The sequence below is a fragment of the Scophthalmus maximus genome, chromosome 5 (assembly GCF_022379125.1).
Source record: "Scophthalmus maximus strain ysfricsl-2021 chromosome 5, ASM2237912v1, whole genome shotgun sequence".
Taxonomy (NCBI): Eukaryota; Metazoa; Chordata; class Actinopteri; order Pleuronectiformes; family Scophthalmidae; genus Scophthalmus; species Scophthalmus maximus.
The window spans coordinates 25559473-25582500 of NC_061519.1; the positions used below are offsets into that span (position 1 = coordinate 25559473).

General features: G+C 45.9%; 1 protein-coding gene across 11 annotated transcripts in view; it reads right to left on the minus strand.

The window, feature by feature from the left end:
- Positions 1 to 23028, minus strand: part of LOC118310358 (partitioning defective 3 homolog) — a 204818-nt gene that overhangs the window by 70607 nt on the left and 111183 nt on the right. For 6 of the 11 annotated variants that reach the window (XM_035633238.2, XM_035633235.2, XM_035633234.2 and 3 more), the window contains 8 exons: positions 19794 to 19982; positions 19170 to 19340; positions 14469 to 14619; positions 9414 to 9606; positions 8431 to 8582; positions 7088 to 7132; positions 1909 to 2139; positions 577 to 838 (listed from right to left, as the gene is read on the minus strand). In XM_035633238.2, the coding sequence (XP_035489131.2) occupies positions 577 to 838; positions 1909 to 2139; positions 7088 to 7132; positions 8431 to 8582; positions 9414 to 9606; positions 14469 to 14619; positions 19170 to 19340; positions 19794 to 19982 (1394 nt within the window). The remainder of the gene's footprint in view (positions 1 to 576; positions 839 to 1908; positions 2140 to 7087; positions 7133 to 8430; positions 8583 to 9413; positions 9607 to 14468; positions 14620 to 19169; positions 19341 to 19793; positions 19983 to 23028) is intronic. The other 5 variants (XM_035633232.2, XM_035633227.2, XM_035633233.2 and 2 more) reach the window with 3 other exon arrangements.

Consider the following 23028-nt stretch of genomic DNA (forward strand, 5'->3'; position numbering starts at 1 on the left):
CAAAGGTAACGAATGTGTGTGTGTAAGGGAGATATATATATCTATATATATATAGATATATATATTTATTTTTGTCTGTTAAGCTATAAGGGACTTGTTTGACAGCTGAAATGGTGGGAGGACACATAGAGAGGATGTATAACTGGGTAAATAAAACCAGAATGTTGTCTAATTGGGGGATTTTTTCTCTCGCAATATTTCGCTTTATGGTTGCAGAGCTGCAGGACTGTGCTTCGTCTCCGTTACGGAGCAATGACATAACTCTTCCGCATGTATCCAAGCCTTCCGAAAGCGTGGTAAAGCATTAGATATGTAATGAAAAGGAATCACAGTGTGAATACACGTGTTAACACACATGCATCAATATTTTGCTAATTTGAAGGCCTCGCTCTTCACACACAAAGACAGAATTCACATCCTTGTTTGGTATTGAACACAGTTCAGTCCTCACCTGGTCTTTGACTCAGAGGAGACGTACTGTACATCTCTAGTTCAGGAAGATCGTGTGCTCAGGTCGTGCAAAGGGAGAGAAGATAATACAAAAAAATCTGATTGGGCGAGCGACAACAATCTCACCTGAACATGTCTCCGAGTCCCTTCAGCATTCCCTTCTTGGCTTTTCCCTTGTCTCCTTTGTCCTTCTCCTTCCCTCCCTCCTGCTGCTGCTGCTGCTTCTTCTTCTCCTTCCCTCCCTTGTCCTTGTCCTTCTTCTTCTCCTCTTTGGTGCGGTTGGTGCCGTTGACCAGCGGCTTCTCGCCGCCGGACAGCGGCGTCTGGTCGGCCACGGTGGACACGGAGTCTCGCCCCGAACGCGAACTCTCCTCCGTGTCCTCCTCCACTGGAGGGAGAGAGGGGGCAGGACGGACAGCGAGAGGGCGAAGAGAGAGAAAGGAGTCATTTTAAGCAGAACGAGGACACGAATGTGCAAGATTTAGAAATATGAGATGAATTACCAATCTATTATTTATCGGATTCTATCTTTGAACTTATCAGAGCCAACACGATTTCTTCTCGGGTCTAATTATCTTGTATTGTAGTTTTCCTTTTTTCTTGGCAGTGTGTCCCCAAAGAATGTGTCCAATACAATTCATCTGCATATTAAAAGTGACTGAAGAGCTCTGCTCCATAATGAGACCGTTATCATCTGGGACCATCACGCACGCACGCACGCACGCACGCACGCACGCACGCACGCACGCACGCACGCACGCACGCACGCACGCACGCACGCACGCACGCACGCACGCACACACACACACACACACACACACACACACACACACACACACACACACACACACACACACACACACACACACACACACACACACACACACACACACACACACACACACACACACACACACACACACACACACACACACACACACGACTCCTGTTGAAAAGGTACAACATGAATTCCTCTTTCATGGCTCTACGACAGGTCGAACCAAACATGACGACGACGACAAAGGATTCGGGGCTTTAAACCAGAGCCGTGGAATTGAAAATCTAGGTTTCCTAAGGCGATTTGACGGACATACGTCTGGGTGTGCTCCTGAAGACGACAGGTCAAATGCGTGACCCCCGCTTTGACGTGTCATGTATTTGGAGTGAGACGGTTCCAGGGCCGACTCAGCAATGTGCCGCGGCCACAAGCAGCGATCAGCTGCGAGGTATATTAAGCGTTAGTCAGAAAGCCGTCACTCGCATGCGTCAGAGCAGGAAGCCACTTCAGCTGACACTTTCTCAGTTTCAGTAATGATCCTCGTTGGGAATTATTACTGCTGTGTTAGTGAAACCATGATGCAAAGGACGGTGACATCATCAACGTGTAACTATCACATTTAAAATGATAAAAAAAAAAGAAAAAAGAAGATTTCCCCCCCGGAGAGACCACAGTCTTACACGTCTCCATGCCCTCGTCGTCGTCCTCCGTCGGCGCCGGCCGGTCGTAGGATTTGTCGATGGCCGCCCGGAAGCTCTCGTTGCAGCCGCGCCCCCTGATGATGCGGGGGCGGGGCCTGTGGAAGGGGAGGTCCCCGTTGAGGGTGACCTCGGCGACGGCCGTCTGCAGGCTCTCGAGGGAGCTGGACTTCTTCAGGCCCAGCGACGGACCCACGTCCCTCGTGGAGGAACCTGACGGGAGGAACACGGAGGTTTTTGTGGTGCAGGAAAACAAACCTCTACTCCGTCTGTGACGGAGGCGTGTCCACAACCAATCGATGCCACGGATTATAATATTGCGATATATGTTTGTTATATGGCGATACACGATATATATCGCAATATCTTTTTTAAATCTCCTCTAAAGCACTTTCATAAATGCACAATTTAACCCTTTGATGCAGACAACCGCACCAGTACGATGATGTCGGCATTAAAACATTCTTCAGTTTGAATGGTCCGTGACAATTTGTGGTGGCAGGTATTCGCGATATAGTCATTTAATACATCTCATGTGCAACAAGCCGTGATGAATTGAATATAGTCGAGATACCGCCCAGCCCGACCCGGATCCTGTTAGTTTCACCACGAAGGAGCCCGATCGATCGAGCGCGAGCTCGCCGCGTGATCGACTGCGCGTTCCGCCGACTCCCAAGATGCGGCTCGGAATGGAAGTAACTCATCGGCAAAATCAGAGAAACATGACAGTTTAATTAAACGGAGACTATTTGTATAGAGGAGCGGGCATCGTTTTTTTTTTCTTCCTTCTTTCTTCCTATATGACATGTGTTTCACCGGCGGAGAACGTGGACAGTGGATAGTGGAGGAAGGAAGATACGGCAGAGTCCCAATCTCCTACACAAGGCCTGATGGACATGTGGTGACTAGTGTAGCCTGTCAGAGCCCTGGAACATTCTCAACTACAAGGTTTGCAAAAGCTTCCGAGTTCACAGTGAGGTTGAACGATAAAAAAAAGAACCAAGACGGGGAAACTGAACACATAAAGAGAACAAGCAGGTGGCGGCCTCCCATTCGTTCGCCTGTCCGCTCCCCTCACCGTCGGGCTGATGGGCTTTCGTTCACGCCGCGCACACGTTTTATTCAAAGGGCTTCGCCCTGGCGACTTTCAACTACAGCCACACTTCAAGTAGTGTACACCGTGTTGGAGATCTGACAAATGGCATTGAGTTGCAAACGTGCCAATCTTTTTTGGGGAGGGGGGATATTCTTTGACAACAAGTTTGACAACAAGCTAAATGGGTCGTTGCCAAAAACCTGGCAACCAGTCAGTCGGTCCGTTCTGAAATAATCAGCGTCAAACGTGTTTGGACAGAGGGCGACTCGTGTCCGATCTGCAGGTAAACATCATCCCACAAAGCTAAGCTCCGGAAGCCTTCTGACCATGACGGATACAGAGGAGGCGTGCGGCAGCTGGAACAAGGCGAGGTCAGATTGCGCTCCGACACCAAACTCGGCTGGAAGTGGCGTTGATTCAGTCACTGCGAAAAGGAAATCACATATGATTGGACTTCGCTGCCTTCGTCATCCTCTATGTAGTTTGACCTTGTGATGAGAAAGGGACGTTGACTGAAGCTGGTTGTTGCAAAATCTGCAAAGGTGATATAAGAAATAAACAACAGATTTTCCTAAAGTTTCTTCTTAATCTTATAACTTTCATTTATCTGTTCTTTTATAAAATTGCCACTAATGAAACGGGGGTGATCTTAATGTAACTATAAATGAAATGTATTATTATTATTATTACATGAAAGCTAAAAGCTACATTGTCCCTGAATTCTAACACAATTTACCAGTGGTTAAATTAACAGAATCCAGATTCCCAAACTTTCCATCGTTGGTTTTACAAAAAAAATGTCTGGGTGTTTTTTTTCTTCCAGGGTTTTAGGACGATTACTTACTGGAAGTCTCATTCACTGTGTTTACACTTCAAATATTATTATTGATTCCTTTCAAAGAATAAAAAGGTTGTAAACAGTGAATGTGTAAATTACAGAACAGGTATTGACAAAAAAAAAGGGAAACTTAAGTGTTTTTTTTTCCAATTTCGGAGAGCTGCAGACTTCCTGTAAATCGACTCGCTTACGATTCGACCGTGCGTCAGAAATGAATCTCGCCACGCGATGTCCGGTCGGGAGCACGTGATCGCCCCTCGCTAACCCCTGAACGCTGCACGACGAACGTCATCCATGCTCTCAAATGAGTTGTACGTTTAAAAAATGAAAAAAAAGGCTAAAACGATCCAAGTATATTCAATATTTCTCACATCCCAATATGGACACGCATGGATTCGTTGGCGTGAACTTCCGCAGGGATCCCTCACGGGACACCTTCGCACAAGGGATTCACGACGGGTCAAAGACAAGATGGGGATGAAGTTCTGAACGCGGCCGACAGTCCAGTATTGTCCTGCGCCGCTCGAGTGTCCCGGGTCCAACATGTGGCAGCGGCCTGTGTCAATAAAACTCTCCGTCCAATCGCGGCTCAGGAGGCAGACGGCTTCTATACGCCCCGTCTCTCGGAGCCCCCGTCTCTCGGAGCCCCCGTCTCTCGGAGCCCCCGTCTCTCGGAGCCCTCGTCTCGGTCTTCGGGTTTCAGCGGGACGGCCTTTTTTTTTTTGTTTTGTTTTGTTTTGGCTTCGGTAAATGGGCCGAGGATTATTTACACTTGGTGGAAGAGAACAAATTCTTTTTAACAAGTTGGGTAAAGTGACTCCGGGGGCCCACGAAGAGAAAATAAACCCCCCGGACACAGGGTGAAATCTATTAGCCACAAAAACACGACGGGAATCTATTCAATTGCACCCTCTTAGAAAAACCTTCTACTCTCATAAAGTTCCCACCGAGTACCAACGCAACAGAGTCCGAGTCCGTCTGCAATACAGAAAAACAGAAATCGGGAAAAAAACGTAGCGAGAATATCAACGAAAAAAGGCGAGATCGCTCCGATTCCGACGAGACAGTCGCGCCGGATCAAACGTTCTGTGTGATCGCCAGCAGAAACGAGCTGCGCTCATATCACGGGCACATTTTTTTTTTGCTCATGTTGGTTAATGAGGCCATTGAAGGCCTGTAATGATTTCTAATTGGGAAACCGTATGAACTGTACAAACACTATTTTCTCCAAGATAAACGTTGTAGAGGGAAAAAAAGAAAAAGAAACGGAGGCTTTGTACAAACAGGTACGGAGTCACAGATGAAACCATCGTCTCTCCGCCGGTGTGTCGCCAGCGAGTCAATTCATGAGCCGAGAGACGGAAGATGAGTCAAGAGCGACGCGACGTCATTCATCGTTTCATGGGATTTAGCAAAATTGAAATACTAAATATTTTTTTCTTCTGTCTTCAGATTTTTCCCTCCAATCATTATAAAACCAAATGCCTCTGAGTAGTTTACTCGAATTTAGTAAATGAAATGGTCCTATGGTATAATCACCAAACAAAGATCATTGCGAGAATGAGCTGCTGTTCACATGATTTATTTGTACTATTTCAATAATCGATTCAAGTAGTCTTTTAACGTTAAAGTTAAAAGACTGATCCAAGTGCTTTTCCACAACTCCTTTTCACTCCTTTCACACTTTCTCCGTCTTCACTCTTGATCATTGAGACGGTTCATAGCTTCACCTACAAGTCACGATAACCCTCTCTCTCTCTGACTCTGAACCTCTCATCTCTCTCTCTTTCTTCTTCCCTTCACGTCTTCCTTCGACTGGATCCGTCCTTTGGTCCGAGTCGTTGATTTTTTTCGGAGGCAGTCCTTCTATTCAGTCCGGGGCGACAGTGAAAATACACAGGACTTGACAATGACGGATGACTCGCTGTCAGCTCGTTGCCTTAACCAAGGACAGAGTGCTTTTCTCCACTCCCCCCTCTCTCCCCTCGCACACACACACACACACGCACGCACGCACGCACGCACGCACGCACGCACGCACGCACGCACGTGCACAAAACAATTAGTGCTACCGCTGCATCTGAGGCAAAAAAGGGAAGAAAATCAAATCTGCAGTCACCCGATCGCTTGCACCGCCGTGTTTCGGCAGCGACCCTCAAACTGCGGCGAGGAACTTGCAAGTGCTCACTTCACAACCTTGACACATTCGCCTCGTCAAGAGCGAGCAAAACACACCGCTGCATGAAGAGCAGAGCGGTGGATAGACCCTCAAGTTAAGATGCTGAATTCTTTTTGTATTCATTTCGGATCAATACGTGCAATTTTAAAGCCTGCCGCCGCGGTGCGCGTACAATGGGTGTCACCGTGTTGTGAATCGATTTCGCTCTGCGGAGCTGAGGTTCATTTACAGTTCTTGGCACGAAAAAAATCTGCTTGGTCTATACAGTATAAAAAAATAAAATGAGAAAAAGCTTCCCAAGAGGTTTTGTCGAATAAATATACAAAGAGTGAACCAGGCTAGTATGGATGGAGGGAAACGGTAGAGCTGAGATGATGTGTAGGACTTTGGCCGGAGGGGTGTGAGTTGGTTTTGATTAAGTGAACTCTGACTGATGAGGTATATATAACGTATGTAGTTTAAAAAGTTTGTTTTGCATCAATATTCCAACAGATTTAATTAAGCTACAGTAAATTTGATTTACTGTACAGATACTAGAGGCAATAGATCGGCTTGTTAAGCCTGTTGGATGTTTTGCAGGTTTCATTAAATTTCACATCTATTAACAAACACGTCGAGCTGCTCCGAGCCAAATCCATCATAATGTAGAGTGGACGGGACACGCAGGTGTTCCTGCGCAGGTGTTTTTCAAATTAAAAGCTTTTTCAGCAGCTCACGAAAAAACTAATGTAGAGCTGAATGAATCTGAGCCATGGAAATTTACATTATACTGAATTTAACCATGTGAGCGAAGGCACATTATAGGAATATTGGTTTTTATTTGTTTATTTAAGATGTATTAAACGCATAAGAAAAGAAAATATGACCTTAAATAACCTCACAAACCAATAATCGTGAACTTGAATGAGTCCGATCTCCTGTTCGACACACGGATCGACCACCTGCACCCTCAGAACCATTAGAAATACACATTGACAAGATGAAGTGATGGTGATGACGGCGAAATAAAAGCTCCCCCCCTTCTACGTTTCAGTGCACCGGTCCTTACCTGCGTTGATCTCGGGGCGAGGGGTGAGGTTAATCTCGTCGGCTACTGTTAAAGGAAGGGGGGAGGGAGGAGGAAAATAGGGGAAGGGGTACAAACAGTTAGTGCTCTCGACATTCCGCATGCAACAATCCAGGCGGCGCTGCAAACACGGCAAAAAAGAAAACACGGCAACGTCATCTCAATTAGGATTGGACACCATGCGAGACAAGGGGAGGGTGGAAGGAGTGGGGACGAAGAGGAGAGGGAGGACGGCAATCAAGACTTTGTTGTGATATCAACACGGAGGCAGAGCAGCAATCCGGTCGCGAAGATTAGATGTGATTACGGAGAGAGCGAGCAGAGAGCGAGAGAGAGACTGTTGCAGCCAAAAGCAAACGGCGACAGTTGGAAGCCAATTGAAGGTGAATCATCATCACGCGGAAGTTCTTGACTATTTTGGGGGGGGGGGGGGGGGGGGGGGGGGGGGGGGGGCGCGAGAGAGGCAGAGTCGAGGTGTTGGAATTCATTTAGATATGAGGTGAGACGTGGAGGGGTGGGGAGGGGGGTGGAGGTACAGTGGTGCATGTTTCTTTAAGGTTTCACAGGCTTTAAATTAGGTGCACTGAGTTTATCAAATGACTCTATAGGAAGATGTAGAAAAGGGCTTAAAATCTCACTTTCTAAAAGAAAAAGGGATTTTTACCACTTGGGTAGAGGTGCAAGGAAACACCGACACACTTGGGTGATACTGGCAGACGTTGGTTCATCCTGTGTCCATGTAAACCTCTGATTTGTGGACGGCATTGTTGTACTGTAATCCAGTAATGCAGCCGTTTGACTCTTAGCTACAGTGTACCAACGTTCTCTATGCAGATGATGGTGTGTTCTTTGTACAAGGACAGTTTGCCTAAAATTGTAATAAGCTACACATCCTTACAAGTTTTTCAATACATCGTAATGTGCCGAATCATATCGCCTGGATTAAGAAACTGTAATCCATCTGCAGCCGTTTCAATCTTCAGCTACAACGTTCCAACGTTCGCTATGCAGATGATGGTGTGTTCTTTACACGACGACTGTTTACTTACAGTTTTGCGAAATATCGTATCTCCTGTATTTTGATACTTATTGCCAACACTCAACCATAAGAAACTGTAAAGTTTTGCATAAATGATTCCTAAATAAACGATGAACAGAGAGGTGATCATGTTTGATGTTGGGGGGGGGGGGGGGGGTGATGGATGAAGTCATTCTGGATAGAGATATCGCTTCTCTGCTTCTAAACAGGAGGATTTAACATAAAAAAATATGTATTTGTCATTTGACATAGTGGGGACAACTACTTCTTGCGAGGACCGTTGTACCTAGATCCATGCTCTTGGACTTGCGTGTTTTGATGATCTCGAGCTGCCCGGCGTCGCCGAACTGTTTGATGCGTTTCTCCGACATGCTCTGGCGTCCGAAGCCTTCCCTCTGGAACGCTCCGTCGGGATCATTTTCATCTGGAACCAGGGCGCTGGACGGAGGGTGTGAAAAGAAATATGAATAAATATTAGAAAAAATGAATGGTTCCACACAAGGAACTTTAATTGTCACATAACTAACACGGACGGACAAGGACAGGTGGATAATACGTGCAGATGAATGTAAATTAAAAACCTGAATATTCTGAGGAATTTCCTGCATCTTCTTTATAAAATATGATACATGAATTATGAACAGATTACAGGAGGAAGAACAAAAGAAGTGGAATGGAGACAAAGTCAAATGATGATCAACAGTGAAAGAATTTTAAGGGATCTTACTTCTGTAATATCATAGGATTCAGAGAAGGGGAAAAAATAAAGTAGATGAAACAAGAGATGGAGAAAAATCTACAAGAGGATTAGGAGTGCTGAGCAAAGTTGGAAAAAAATAAGAGCCAATAAAAAACAAAGGGAGAAAAAGGGAAGAAAGACTGAAAAAAGGGTAGAACTGAAAATACCAGGCTTTTCATTGAACCACTCCAGAGGGATCTTCCTAGTGACTAAAATCTATTTGCAACAAATATTAAATCAGATTATTTGAGGATTGATTTGACACCGGGAAGAACAAGACAGTTCCTCATTAGCGCTTCAGAGGCCAGAAGTGGAAGACGCCTGATTCAGTGCGTGCTGCTCGGGATCAGAAGTGAAACCAGAGAAACCACGACACTGCGAGGACACGGTGACCTTGTGCCGCCTCGGAAGCCACGTGCCGCCAAACTGACGAATTGGAACGATTCTCCAGAAATCCGCCTGACGTGTTTGCATTTCGTCTGGCAGGCTGGAGGTGAAGGGGAAACCCGAGGAGAGGAGTTCTGCGCTACCTGTCGGTCTGAGCGGGCGGCTCCGTGGCCCACGGCGGCGGCGGCGGCGTGTCGGCGGCGAAGCCCACGTCGTCGTGGGAGCTGGAGGACGACTGGTCCGACAGGTGGGGCGGGAGGAGCGGCGGCCGGTCGTCCTCGATGATCACGGTGTCGTTCTGCGGCATGTTGACGGTCGGTGACAGCTGATAGTTGCCTGGAGGAGGAGAGAAGAGGATGTAAACCTTTTCACCGGCAGCAGAATCGTCAAGAGTACGTTGGGGACATGTCAGAGTTGGAGTCGAGGCCGCGGTAACTCTTTGATGGACCACGTTTTCCAAAACACATTTTGAAGTTGAGCGAATCGGCTCCTGGCTAATCCGCTTATGTACCGAGCGGGAGTTAGTTTGGCAGACGGGACAATGGAAGTTCCTGTGTCAAAACACTGATTCATTCAAGCTGTGACCTCACAAATACAGATAAAAAACTTCCCTGTGCCGAGGGAAAAGAGACAGAGGGAAAAAAAACAACCCCATTGATATGCAGCACATGACTTTGTCTTTAATCTGTATTTTTGAAATTGGGAGCGCTGTGTGTGTGTGTGTGTGTGTGTGTGTGTGTGTGTGTGTGAGTGGGCGGGGGGGGTCCTCGGCATCAAAAGAAGAAGGGTGGCTTCAATGTTTCATAAAAGCCATGTGTGTGGAGCTCAGGGAGATGGTTGTTTGTTCTGGGGCAGACCTGGAGGTCCGAGCCAGGCTCGGGCACGGGAGGGAATCAATTTGCCACTGGTTCGCTGCCGCTTCCAGCCGGTGAGGGTGAATGACCTGATGTAAATGGAGCTGAATGGACCCGGGGGGGGCGCAGGAGGGTGGGGAGTGGGTGGCCTGAAAGACTGAGGGTGTGTGTGTGTATATGTAGTTTTTAAAAAACAATGTTTTTAAATACTAAGAGGGTACAAATTACAGTTTTTATGGATTATTATGCTGCGTTCACACCAAAGGCAATGAGGCAACATACTCAGTCAACGCAAAGCTCGCGCCCGGCGACACTGTGCCGCGAAATTCGCTTTACTCGCTCTCTGGAGTTGAAATATTTGAACGCGGGCGAAAATGTTCACGCGGCGCCATGTCGCGAAAGCCAAATTTGTGCCGAGATGCTCCCGATGTGACCGACGTCTACGTCCAACAGAGGACCGGTTGAATGTTTGCGGTGCGGCCGAACCTGCGCGAGCAACACGATGTGAAAATTCACATCGTGAATCTTTGGTGTGAACACAGCAGTAGTGACAACCACATTACTGTATATAAATAAAAATGAATGAATCAAATATGGAAATGGAAATGCATCGGACAGAAGCATCTGCGAGTAAATCAGCATTTACCCTCAAACACACACTCACCGCGAGTTGGACGGCATTGACCAACGTGTGCGAGTGCACGTTCACCACATCAACTACAACTGTTGCACCGGTTTCGGAGTGTGTGTGTGTGTGTGTGTGTGTGTCTGCCCCTTTCAGCCCCCTCCTGCTGTGTGAGGTCTTTTTTGTATTCACTGTGATTTTGGGTGGGCATGGTCACTTCTCTCTACCACACACACACACACACACACACACACACACACACACACACACACACACACACACACACACACACACACACACACACACACACACACACACACACACACACACACACACACACACACACACACACACACACACACACACACACACACACACACTCGCTGAGCCACTTAATCCCATTTCCCTAAGCAGTCCAATGGGCGACACGGAGAATCCCATCAATGTCACAGTTTGACTCACTGCAGCACAATCAACTGGCAGCTACTGAGTAGAAAACCGATGAATCTGTCAACTCGCTGGCCTGGTACAAAACGAACAAAAGCACAGCCTCTCTGTCTCCGTGCCAGAGGCAGCACAGCAACCAGAGCGCGGCCAAATCCGCCAGCGACAAACAGCGACGGTCGCCCGGTACCACGGTGTGGACGGAGCGGCACGGCCGCCATCCCGCCAGCACAACGCACGTGGTCTTTCGTGACTCCTGACAGGTGCATTGCGATGTTGAGATTCTCCGCGAGAGGATGTTATGAAGATGCTCGATGAACACGTGAGGGAGAAGGGGGGAACACACGGCAGGGGGCTGGGGGAGACTTTCCAGATTGAAAATGTCAATAGCGAGAGGTGAGAACATGGGGTCATGTTTTTTTCTCTCTCCCCTCTTCTCATTTTGTCTTGCCTCGGTCTATTTGCATAATTAGTGAGGAGGTTGTTGCTGGGGGGGGAATGAAGCTACTGGCCTGAAGGAATAATTAAGTCCCTCTCTTATCCCCCCGACATCTCCGGGGCGCAGAAAGACGTCGAGTGGTCTAGAAGGAGTGGAAACGTTCTGAATGGGAACGACGTTTTTTCCACGAAAAAGCGCTAATGCATGATTTATGTTTTGTGGCACTTTGCTCTCACGACGAATGAATAGACCTTTTTTTCCCCCAAGCAACTGTGAACGAACCCCCCCCCCCCCCGCCGCACAGGCACAATTTCATTTATTCAGGGGAGGAAGTTTGCTGAGCTCGCTGAGATCTGCTCCACATTCGTGCTGGCTCCGGAGCAGCAGCAGCAGCAGCAGCAGCTGAGAGTCGGGCGTCTGATTCTCCCTCGAACCAGACGTGGCGCGACCGCCCGTTTGTTAAAGATCCCACATTCATGAGAGCGAAGAGGGAAAGTGTTCCGTGTGGAAATCGCTAAAAGTTTCAACATGGAACCTTCCGCACAAACGGAAAACCATCCGACTGGTGGATCATTAGAGACACAGCTCGCCAACATGTACACATTTATACTCTCTGATTTCATAACCCTCGAGGCGTCTTGCTATGCGGACAGTCAAAGTTTTTATTTTATTTTCCATGTTTTAGAGCCCGAGCAACTCTCTCTTCAATGTCTTCTTTTACATTGTTCAACAACAGTATTAATAGATATTGTTGTATATGGTGTTTTGTTATTGTTATTGCATAGTATTTCTATTTCCTTCTTATTCACCTTTCTGAATCTATTCTACTTTATCTTATCATCGATTCATAATATTATTAGGATCGATGAAGGTTCATCTCGTCTCATCTCGGTATTTGCATTTGTCCACTCAAATGCACCTCCTTTATTCATAATAAAGTTGACGGTTAAACAAAAGTGTGACAGTGAACTTCCTCGTCGCCGCGTCTCCTGCACGTCTTTCTGCTTGGTGCGTTCACGCCCGACCCCGCGCTCTCATTATGAGCCCTCCGTGTTTTGTCGAGCATGGACGAGCGCGGTCACGGTGGCAGCGCGCCGGAACTGCCACTATTAACACTTCCTCTGTCACTCAGGATCTGTTTCCTCCGCTTACGCTTCGCAACAGTGTCAATGTCGACCACTTTGCATGAAAGAAAGAAAGAGAGAGGAAAAAAAAAACCCCACGAGAGTTCACTCTCTTGTTTTGTTGCACTGATTAATGAGGCGGAGAGTCGGTTGGAGTTAATTAGAAGAAGAGGAAGAAACAGATTAGAAGTTTGTGTAACAACTCTTCAAACTCTTCACTCTCGCTCAGTTTGAATTCACCTCCGAGATATTTTTGTGGAGCCGGAGAAGATTAAGCAGCAACTTGATTCAATGATTCAGCAGAAGAAGAGGTCAAAGTATTTTTTTGGGGGCCTCTCGAATCGCACGGAGGAATTTTTGGTATTCGGAGAAACGCAAAGACAATAAACTGCACAGGACATGTGAGGCTTTCTGAGCAGAGACGCCATCTGTTGTTGAGAAGTCTTTCTCTGACGTGAGGCAACTTCACCACCTGCCCGTCAATCACTCAGGTGCGACTCTCTCACACGCACACACACACACACACACACTTGTGAACAGATGCATGCGCAGAGTTGCTTTGAGCAAAGACAGACACGTCCACATGAGGGACGTCCCTCGCGACTAAGGTCGCAGGTGAGCGTGTGTGTTCTGGTCATTCGAGGTATTAAAAAAGTTTGTGGTTATTTTTGTATTTTTGTTTTGAAATCCAAAAAATGAAAATTGAAATGCATTTTTCTTTTCCATTGTCAAAAAGTGATGAGCGGAAATTTAAAAAAAAAAAAAAAGGTTTGATTTTGATTTTGATTTTTTGGATAACAAAAAATTAAATCATTAGAAAACAAACCGGGGAAAAAAAAAAGACGCTGAAGTTAGCTTCCGATTCGTCAGTTAAGGGGAAACTTAAGGGAAACTTAACGTATAATGCTGAGCGACCTGTCCGTTGTATTGGACCAAGGTCCAGATAGAAAACCACTGTGCCTACACTTGTCAAATCCGGACTAATTAACCTGTATTTTCAATTTCCTTGCTCAACACTGCCAATCGGCGCTGGTCTAACGAGATGTCATCCGTCCGCTCTCCACCTTGATCAATTAGGTGTAATCACGGGGAGATTTAGAGCCTACTGGGGCTGCGTAGCGGTGGTTAGGGATAGATGGCTCTGCCACCAGCATTAATAAGCAATGTAGATAATGAAATCATTGATAATAAGTTTAACCGACTAGTGTTTCTGCTGCTGAGGGTGCGTCGATTAATCAATAAATCACGCGCACACATCCCTGGTGCGTATTTGAGAGAACACGGAAAACTAACACGGAACAAAATAGGAAACCCCTCGCAACAACAAAGTTACATGGGGACATTTTTTTTTTCCATCTCCGTCTCTCTCGCTCCCTGACATTTTCGGGGAAATCAACGGGTCTTGACAGGAGCAGAGAACGGATGACAGGTTGCGTTAGCATGTACATCCTGTTTTAACGGAACCCGACACATGAGGTTACATGAGAGTATATACTAGAAAGAAAGAAAAAAAAAAAAAGACGGCCAAGAAATGTTGTGCACTTGTAATTTTTAAGATTGACAAATAATAATAATAACAAATTTCATTTGTCAATCTTTAAATACGAGCATGTATGTATAATATGAGCAAAGCTGAGATGGACCAGAAGGTACACCTCCTCCGGGGAGGAAACAGCTTTACGGTCGTCGGGGGCAACTGTTGACAGTCTTACCTATAGTGCGTGGCATCATGCCTTGCCTTGGCATCAAGTTGTCATCCAGCCCCTCCAGGCCACCGTACAGGGAGTGGGAGATTCGGCGCTCGTGGTCGTCCAGCGAGGTGTTCATGGACTGCTGGGGTCCCAGTGGGCTCCCCGGCGAATCCTGATTGGAAAAAAAACAAGAAAAAACAATACAAAGAGGTGAAATGATAATAATTACCATATTTATATTTAAAGGTAATGTAAATAAAAAGGTTAACTTCAATGGCTGGCGTCACGTGGATGCTGCAGCAGTTAGCCACAGCTAACTTTGAAATGTTTTAATAAAAATAATTCATTTTATTAATGGGCGCCTTAAATAGCACTCAAGGACACCTTACTGTTAAAACATGCAAAAATTACAGTTTAAAACAGGCAAACATAGTTCAAACAAACACATAAAAAAATATTTTTAAATGAAACAGAGCAACACGTCCATGAATTATATAGTTTTGACTGTAGTCGAGCCATTTGAGACGACATGAGCATATGTTTTTCATGGAGAAAAATGAATGAATCCTTTGTCTTTGAGTGGGAGGCACTGATTTACTTCCAAAATAGAACATATATTCAAGATCTATAAATTAATATTAGGTACTTATGGGCGGTAAGCTTGCTGGCATCTTGACATTTCCCCCGAGGACCTGTAACGACACTCTTGTTTGCTGGACAAATAGACCATTTGTTGGCCCCGTCATCCCTTAACAGAGCCTTTTCCCCCCACTGCCCGAGAAGTGTGTGTCTGTCTGTGTGTGTGTGTGTGTGTGTGTGTGTGTGTGTGTGTGTGTGTGTGTCTGCCTCAGTGTGTGTGTGTGTCTCAGTGTGTGTGTCTGTCTCAGTGTGTGTGTGTGTGTGTGTGTGTGTGTGTGTGTCTGTCCTAGTGTGTGTGTGTTGGCCCACGTTGTTTGTCCGTTGGATCGTTGTCGTATTGATTCGCTATGGTTTCTGCATTTATTACCGAAGGTGATGACAGCTCTCGCCATCAACATAACCATCACACTGCGGGTCAATATCGGAGCCAAATTACCTCCAATCAATGACCGGGGCCGGGACTTCGATTTTGGCAGAGGGGTCTTTGCCCAATGATCCTTTAAGCTCACTCAATGCTTGAAGTGCTCTATAATAACCACTGCAGACGGGACTCTGATGTAAACAAGTTCAGTTCACGGGGAGAACGAAGATGTTGCGCGTTAACGGATGGGACTTCGGATTAGTCGCCTGCTTGCTCAAATATTCCAGTGACGAAATATTTCCACTTGCTAAACAAGTGCAGGGAAGACTTTCCTCTGTGGTAGAAGATCGTAGTATTAATACCACAATACACCAAAACTAGTATTTAGTTGTACTAGAGTATAGGCTATAAAGTATTTTTAGCAAAATGTTCTTCAGTATCAAAGGGGTGATGGTGACGCGTTTTCACGCAAGCGGCATTTCACTGTTGTCGTCTGCCTCCGTGGATCCATTTTGACTTTTTTATACTTTTGAGTGTATTTATCTATAGCAACTTATAATATAAAAGATGATCTACTAACAGCTACTATTACATTCATATGCTGTTTTGTTGTTATATGGATATCGTCGACACTGAGTTTACATTGTATAATTACAGACAAATGACTCTTGGTAGTTTTTCGTTTAATCCAAAATGTAAATTTATAAGTAAAAATATATATATTTTAGTATTTCTTTAGTATTTAGCCCTGAAGATGATTGAAGGTTTTGAATAGAAAAGATTGACCTGCAAATAAGCTGGTGATTGCAACTTTCAAATAAAAAGAAATCGTAATTGTAGTGCATAAGTTTCAAATAATGAAGTATAGTACAAGTAACTCCAAAAGGAGTATTTTTGCAGCAGAGTTGGCTCCTGGCACTGTAATGGGGGGATATCCGGTTCGACTAAAACCTCTCATCAGACTAACACATCTTATCTAAAAACATAGCTGTACAAAACATTCATTTCATTTTATTTCATACTGTTCATAAATACCTTTCATGCAGGTCAAAAATAAATGAGTCCGCTGACTCATGGCTGACAGAACACACGGAAGCCACACATCTCAAATCTACTGCAGAAACAAACTCATCTCTGCAGGTCGCCATGTGGCGCTGCGACTGTTGGCATGCGGCTCCTCTTGACTTTAAATGAGGTACGGCCGTTAATGGAATGGATTGGCCAGGCGAGGGGGTCGGGGGGAAAAGGCTCGCGGGGGAGCCGGGGGAGGGATTCGCGGGTATATATATATATATATATATATACTGCGGGTGTATCGACAGATCACGCGGCAGCTCGTTGCATATTCCGGGGGCGATAATTGAGCTCTGGGAAGGTCTCGATCCCGTCAGGTTGCCGGGCGGTGATGAGGAAGTCGGCTGCTCCGGGCTCGCTGCGTTTCTATGGGGACGGAGGAAGTAAAACGACGGGGTGTGGCCGGGCTCGTGATTTATGCAAAACATTTCAGAGTGATTTGAGATCGGTTGTCAAGGGACGGGGAAGCGGGGAGGAGAGTAAATACTGGGTGATTTGATCTCACGTGTCAGTGAAATGTCAGAATGAGTCACAGCTTTCGACCTGTGGCAATCGGATTTTATTTGATTTTAACTAATTTCTGATGGACAGCTGGTTGTGAGGTATTACGATCTGCGGGGACTTCATAAATCCGCTCCGAGTCATATCTGTGAGTGCATTAAATTGTTGTTTTCCCTCCCCTCCGAGTGCCTTGGACACTATTTCTTATAAATAGCCAGACACTTTGACAGCCCCGGGCCAGGCCGCCGGCTCTGCGTGTGAAGCAGAGATTGACGAGACTCCCAGCGCTCGGATTTTAGCCATGACATGTCCACAACACACACACACACACACACACACACACACACACACACACACACACACACACACACACACACACACACACACACACACACACACACACACACACACACACACACACACACACACACACACACACACACACACACCTCGAATGTAAAAATGCATACATGCATAAGTTCGATGTACGAAAGCACAAACTACTTGCTTACACACACACACACACACACACACACACACACGAATGCAGGGTGAAAACACAGATACCTGTGAATGTACACACACAAACACACACACACACAAAACACAGCTCCAGGCTTAGCCTCTGCTTTCAATTACCAGACGGACCGAGGGGAAATCAAAACTTTGACACACCAGGTTGGAGGAGGAGAGCGGGGGAGCCAGGCGATGCCAGAGGCGTGCACATGCACATGCACATGCACACACACACAGACTCAGACTCAGACTCAGCTTTCAGGCAGGCGACAGGCCAAGGTGTACAGAGAATGTAAAAACATGACATTGAGGAGAGGAAAAAAATAAAAAAAGTTGTGTAGCTCAGTTCGCAGCAATGTTTTTTCTCTCTCTCTCTCTCTCTCCTGTTGCCTTAGGGGAGGAAAGTGTGTGAGGAAGGAGGTTGGTGAACTACTTTGACCTGACTACTTATTTCTATTTCATGAAACCATTCATCGCTGCTCGTGAGCGTTTCTTTATGCTTTTGGTTTGTGTTTGAGATACATCGCAGAGGGGAATCTTACAGATGTGGTTCCAGACAACCTCAGTGTCAGATGAGTTTCATTTACTTGCGGGAAAACAAACGAGGGAAATTTGATTAGAACATCTTTGATCAACAAAGGGGTCGAAAAAAATCCAGAATCCTGAACATTCACATCCAAGTGATTCGATTAAATTAAATAAGTTGCATCTGTAGTGGAAATACCAAAAAAAAACAAGTCTTCCACGTCGTGTGCGTTAGACTCTCGCGCCCTCGCGGACTGAAACAGAAAACTGCAATCTGGGCTTCCATCCTGTTTATTTAAAAAAATGACGAGAAATCAGATCTTTTGGGGATTTGGATCCGAGTGAGTTCGGCCGCAGTCGACACAGGAAGGTGGTGGTGCGCTGGTTCAAATCCCAGAGGGGCACCTAAAGTCTGAACATTAACCGTGAATGAAAGTCTCACAAACGCATGTTGACATGTCCTTGTGTTGACATGTGTCGTCCCCCCCTTCCACTCGAGTGTCTGGGGGGGGGGGGGTCTAGAGAACAGCAGCTCTAATGTGCGTCTCTGAGGCGTGAATGTGTAAAACTCAAAGTGTGAAGTCGGCCGCTGCTGCAAAAAAGGTCACATGTGCTCCGTCAGGGCGAAGAGTCATTCGCCGTAAATAATTCCACACTGGCCTTAAGATAATATTTTCGCTTTTACATAAATCATTTCAATGTGGAAGGTATTTTAACTGTGGTGTCAATGTTTTACTATATTGACTATTGACGCTTCTGCACCTCCACGTGTCGGCAATGGATTCATATTTCTGAGTAAAACACTAACAAAACAAAAGACCAGTACTCAAAATCTATAATTCTGCTTATATAAATATCATTTCATAACGTTCGTATGCATGTTTTTGTAAAAGCTCATGTAGAACTGTTCCAAAGTTCCCGTTCAAATCATGGACATTGATTTAATCGTGCAGACTCCAACTATGACATTGCTCAGGTTAGGTTCAAAAGGCAATTTCAATTTGTTATTCAGACTTGTACTGATATACTGCATCCACAGTAATTATATATTCATTGGACAACAATAAACTAACAGGCCGAATCCGTCTTTCCCCCTCGTGCCCTACCTCGTTCCTCTTGGCCACTCGTCTGGCCACGATGAGCTGGATCATCCCGCGTTTGTTTCCCTCCGTCGACATGGACTTGCGCAGCGTCTCCATGGCGTCCTGGTTGGTTTTGCCCAACAGCGACTCCCCGTTGACGGCGATCAGCTGGTCGTTCACGCGAAGCCGCCCGTCCTGTCGGGGCCCAAGAAAGGACACGTTGAAAAGTAGCACGGAAAAACAAGTTGAGATCATTAAAAAAAAAGTTGCAGCCATATCTCCAATTCAACAACAAAACTTCACTCTCACAAGTGTGCATCCTGTTTGAAGACAGGATCTAATCCCCGCCAGAGAAGTGCGCTCTCAAGTCCATTATCATGTGCCGTCAACACAAGTTGGTTTGGATGGAAAAACAATCACGGTGAACGACTGCTGAAAATGAACTGCGGCTCATCAGACAACAGCAGAAAGACGAAGCACTCTGCGCTCACAGATGTTATCGGAGAAGAAGGAGCTTCGGCTCACAGATGCTGACGAACAGAGAGGTGGTTTTCACTTCGCGTCCCCCGCGAGGAGGTCGAGGACGAAACTATTCACAAGTGTATAGAAGATGGCAGGTGTCTCTCTTTCATTTCTCAATCACGGTACCTTGCAGGCCGCCCCTCCGTTGATGATGGATTTGACGAAGATGCCCAGGTCGGCGTGGTTCTCCTTGGAGCGGTTGCCCTTGACGCTGACGCCCAGACCCGCGGAGCCCGAGTCGCTGAGCGGGATCTCGAAGGTCAGGAACTCCCTGGTGCCGTCTGGAGTCAGGACCAGATCATCCTCCTCCGGCTTCTTCGACAGAGACGGATGTTGAATTAACCTCACTTTAATGAATTCGTGAGGAAACTCATTTATACAAAAGCCAGAAAACAAACAGTCATGCATTTATTCCAGCCTGAAGCAGCAACACAGACGCCTCCCGTTGGCCGCGCGGCGGCGGCGCCCCCAGCGTGCTCCCGCGGGTTAGCCGAAGGGCCAAAGTTAAAGGACATTCATTTGCCCACTTGAGGTTAATGAAAAGTGCTTGCACATAAATTGCAGCAGGGCAGATCGCAGGGCGGTAAATCAGAGTACAAGCTCATTAGCCTGCATCAGATATATTAGTGTTAAACAGAGCGGCGCTCCTAAGTGTTAGATCAGGTACCTGGTGTACGCAGGCAGGGACTTGTGTTCTTTGATTAAAGGCACGACGCTCAGGTGAAACTGAACATTTTACATTTCCATTAACCTTTAAATTGAAAAGAAGAAAAAACAAAACTGCAGCACCAGAAATGTACAAGGCTGGCAAGGTTATTAGGGCTGCGACTAACGCTTACTTTCATTATTGATTAATCTGTGGAATATATATATTAATATACATTAATCGATTAGTCGTTTGGTCATAAAATGTCATAAAATGTCGATCGTGTTTCCCAAAACTCCAACATGATGTTTTAGTTTTGTCCACACACCAAAGATATTCAGTTCACTGTCACAGAGGAGCAAAGAAATCAGAAGATATTCACATTTAAGAAGATGAAATCAGAGAATTTGGACTTTTTTTTTTTTTTGGACTTTTTTCTTTCTTTCATAAAAACGACCTGAACCGATTAATCCATTATTAGAATAGCTGGCAAACACTTTAGTAGTCGATGACTAATCGATTTAACTGTTGCAGCTTGACAATATGTGTCATAATTGTTTAGCAATATCCATAAAAATGGTCAGAGACATTGCTTCTTTTCGTGCAGCCCGTAATAAATGTCTAAATACAACTGAATGTATGTAACACAGTTGGATTCAAGAAAAAAATAAACTGTCATTCAACACTTCATCTCTAGTCCGGCAGCAAACCTCATGACGGCCTTTATTTGAGCAAAGTAAAACCTCATTCTAATTTTTACAGTAATTGAGTGTTTTTTTCATTTTAGTTTTTTGAACAAGAGCCACCGGGAGATGACACATCACCCTGGCGAGAGCACAAATATGACAAGGTGCAGCTTCACTGCCCCCTATTTACATAATTGTTAAAAAAACAAAATAATTCCAATTTGTTTTTTCAAGTTCTGCACCAGAAAAGAATTGATTACGGACGGACGGACGGATCACTATCCCTCTGTATCATACTGTACGCCTGGGGGGATAAAGGGAGGATAAAGAAAGAGGTATTTGTCATTTACCTAAAGAACTGACCCCCCCACACCGTGCACATGGATTGTAAAACGCCAAGTGCGTCAAACAGGCGGTAAACTTCTCGGTAACCCGGCATGAACACAGCAGCCTAATCGACATGTTGAGTGCTTCTCTCCCTCCCTCTCCCTCTCCACAACAGGTGCTTCTCTCCCTCTCTCTCCCTCCCTCCCTCTCTCTCTCCCTCTCTCCGTCTCATTCTCTCTCGCCGAGCTCAACAATAAAAAGCTGTTCTCTCTTGCTTGTTATTTGACAGCTGTCCTCTGAATAGACGGCGTGTGCGTGCGCGCTCCTCGCGCCCGGCAAATTACTGTGCACGCCTAATGAATTCAATCATCGGGCTCGGTGTCAGCATGTCATTAGCTCCCCTTTGTTTGCCGGGAGAGAGATGGAATTGCTCTGGGTGGAACGCAGAGGAGCGGAGAGGAGAGAGAATGAAAGCAAGAGGGATGATGCAAAGGAGGCAAAGTGGAGGAGGAGGATGAGGAGGAGGAGGAGGAGGGTGGAACCAGGATATACAGGGGTGAGAAGGAAAGGGAGGCATGTAAAAGACAAGCTCCATGACAGTTACATGTTACCTGGAATAAATTTGAGCCGTAATTAAAAAGCAACGTCGGAGCAAAACAGCCAATTGGATTTACAGAAAGTGCTGTAAAGAAAACTAATTGATTCTGTTTGGAAATCGCTGTGAGCAGCAACGATTTCATCCTCTCAAGACTTCACATGATCAGAGTAGGGAGAGGGACGACAGGAGACGACTTGTCTGAACTTAAAAAGACAAAATGCATTGATGAAACAAGACGTCGTGTCAAGAAATGCTTTTGTGGATGAGGAATTTCAAAGGGAGTAATGTTACTATTAATGGAGCAGATATGTCAATCACATCCATTCAAATCAATGTGTTATGCTTATTCCATTAAACATTTTCAATCGAAATTAGATACAGTAGTTTTCTCTTTCTCCGCCCTGCCTTTAACCATGCTCATGTGAGACACTGTGAGAGATTTTAAAGAACATGAGTGATGAAACTGGAAAGAGGTAAAAAAAAAAAAATTAAAAACAAAGGAAAACGGGAAGAAGAGGGAGAAAAGAAAACAGAAAGTTGAGCGAAGGAGAGGAGGAAGAGGAGGAAGAGGAAGGAGAAGAAGAGCGATGGGCTCCCGAGGAGGGACGGAGACAAATAGAGCGCGGGTGAAAAGGCGAGGAGCCGGAGAGAAAAGGGTGAAAAGAACGAGAGAGCGCGAGCACGACAATGACAGAGGGAGCGAGCGAGGGAGTGCGACTGAAAGGCAGACGGAGAGAGACGAACCCATGTGGAACACAAAGGGAGACAGACACCTCCACCTCTCTCGCCGAGCGCCTGGATCTCTCACTCTCACGCTTCTTTTCACCCGTCCTTTTATACTTCCACTTCATTTCAGTGTCGCCCCCCCCCCCTCATCTCCCTTGGCCTCCTGCTTCCGTCCCATTGGTTCCTCCGAGGAGCCCCCGTGCCAAAACCAGCTAAATTTGAAGAGCAAGAAATGATATTTCTCCATTTGTCCCCGAGGTGGCTGTTAGTGCATCCTGGACGCTGCAGAGGAGATGCATCTCTAGGCCTCTGTTCAAAGTGGGGACAGGGTCAATGTGGCCTTTTCCAGAAAAACAGTCTAGTTGTTAAGGTGTTTCA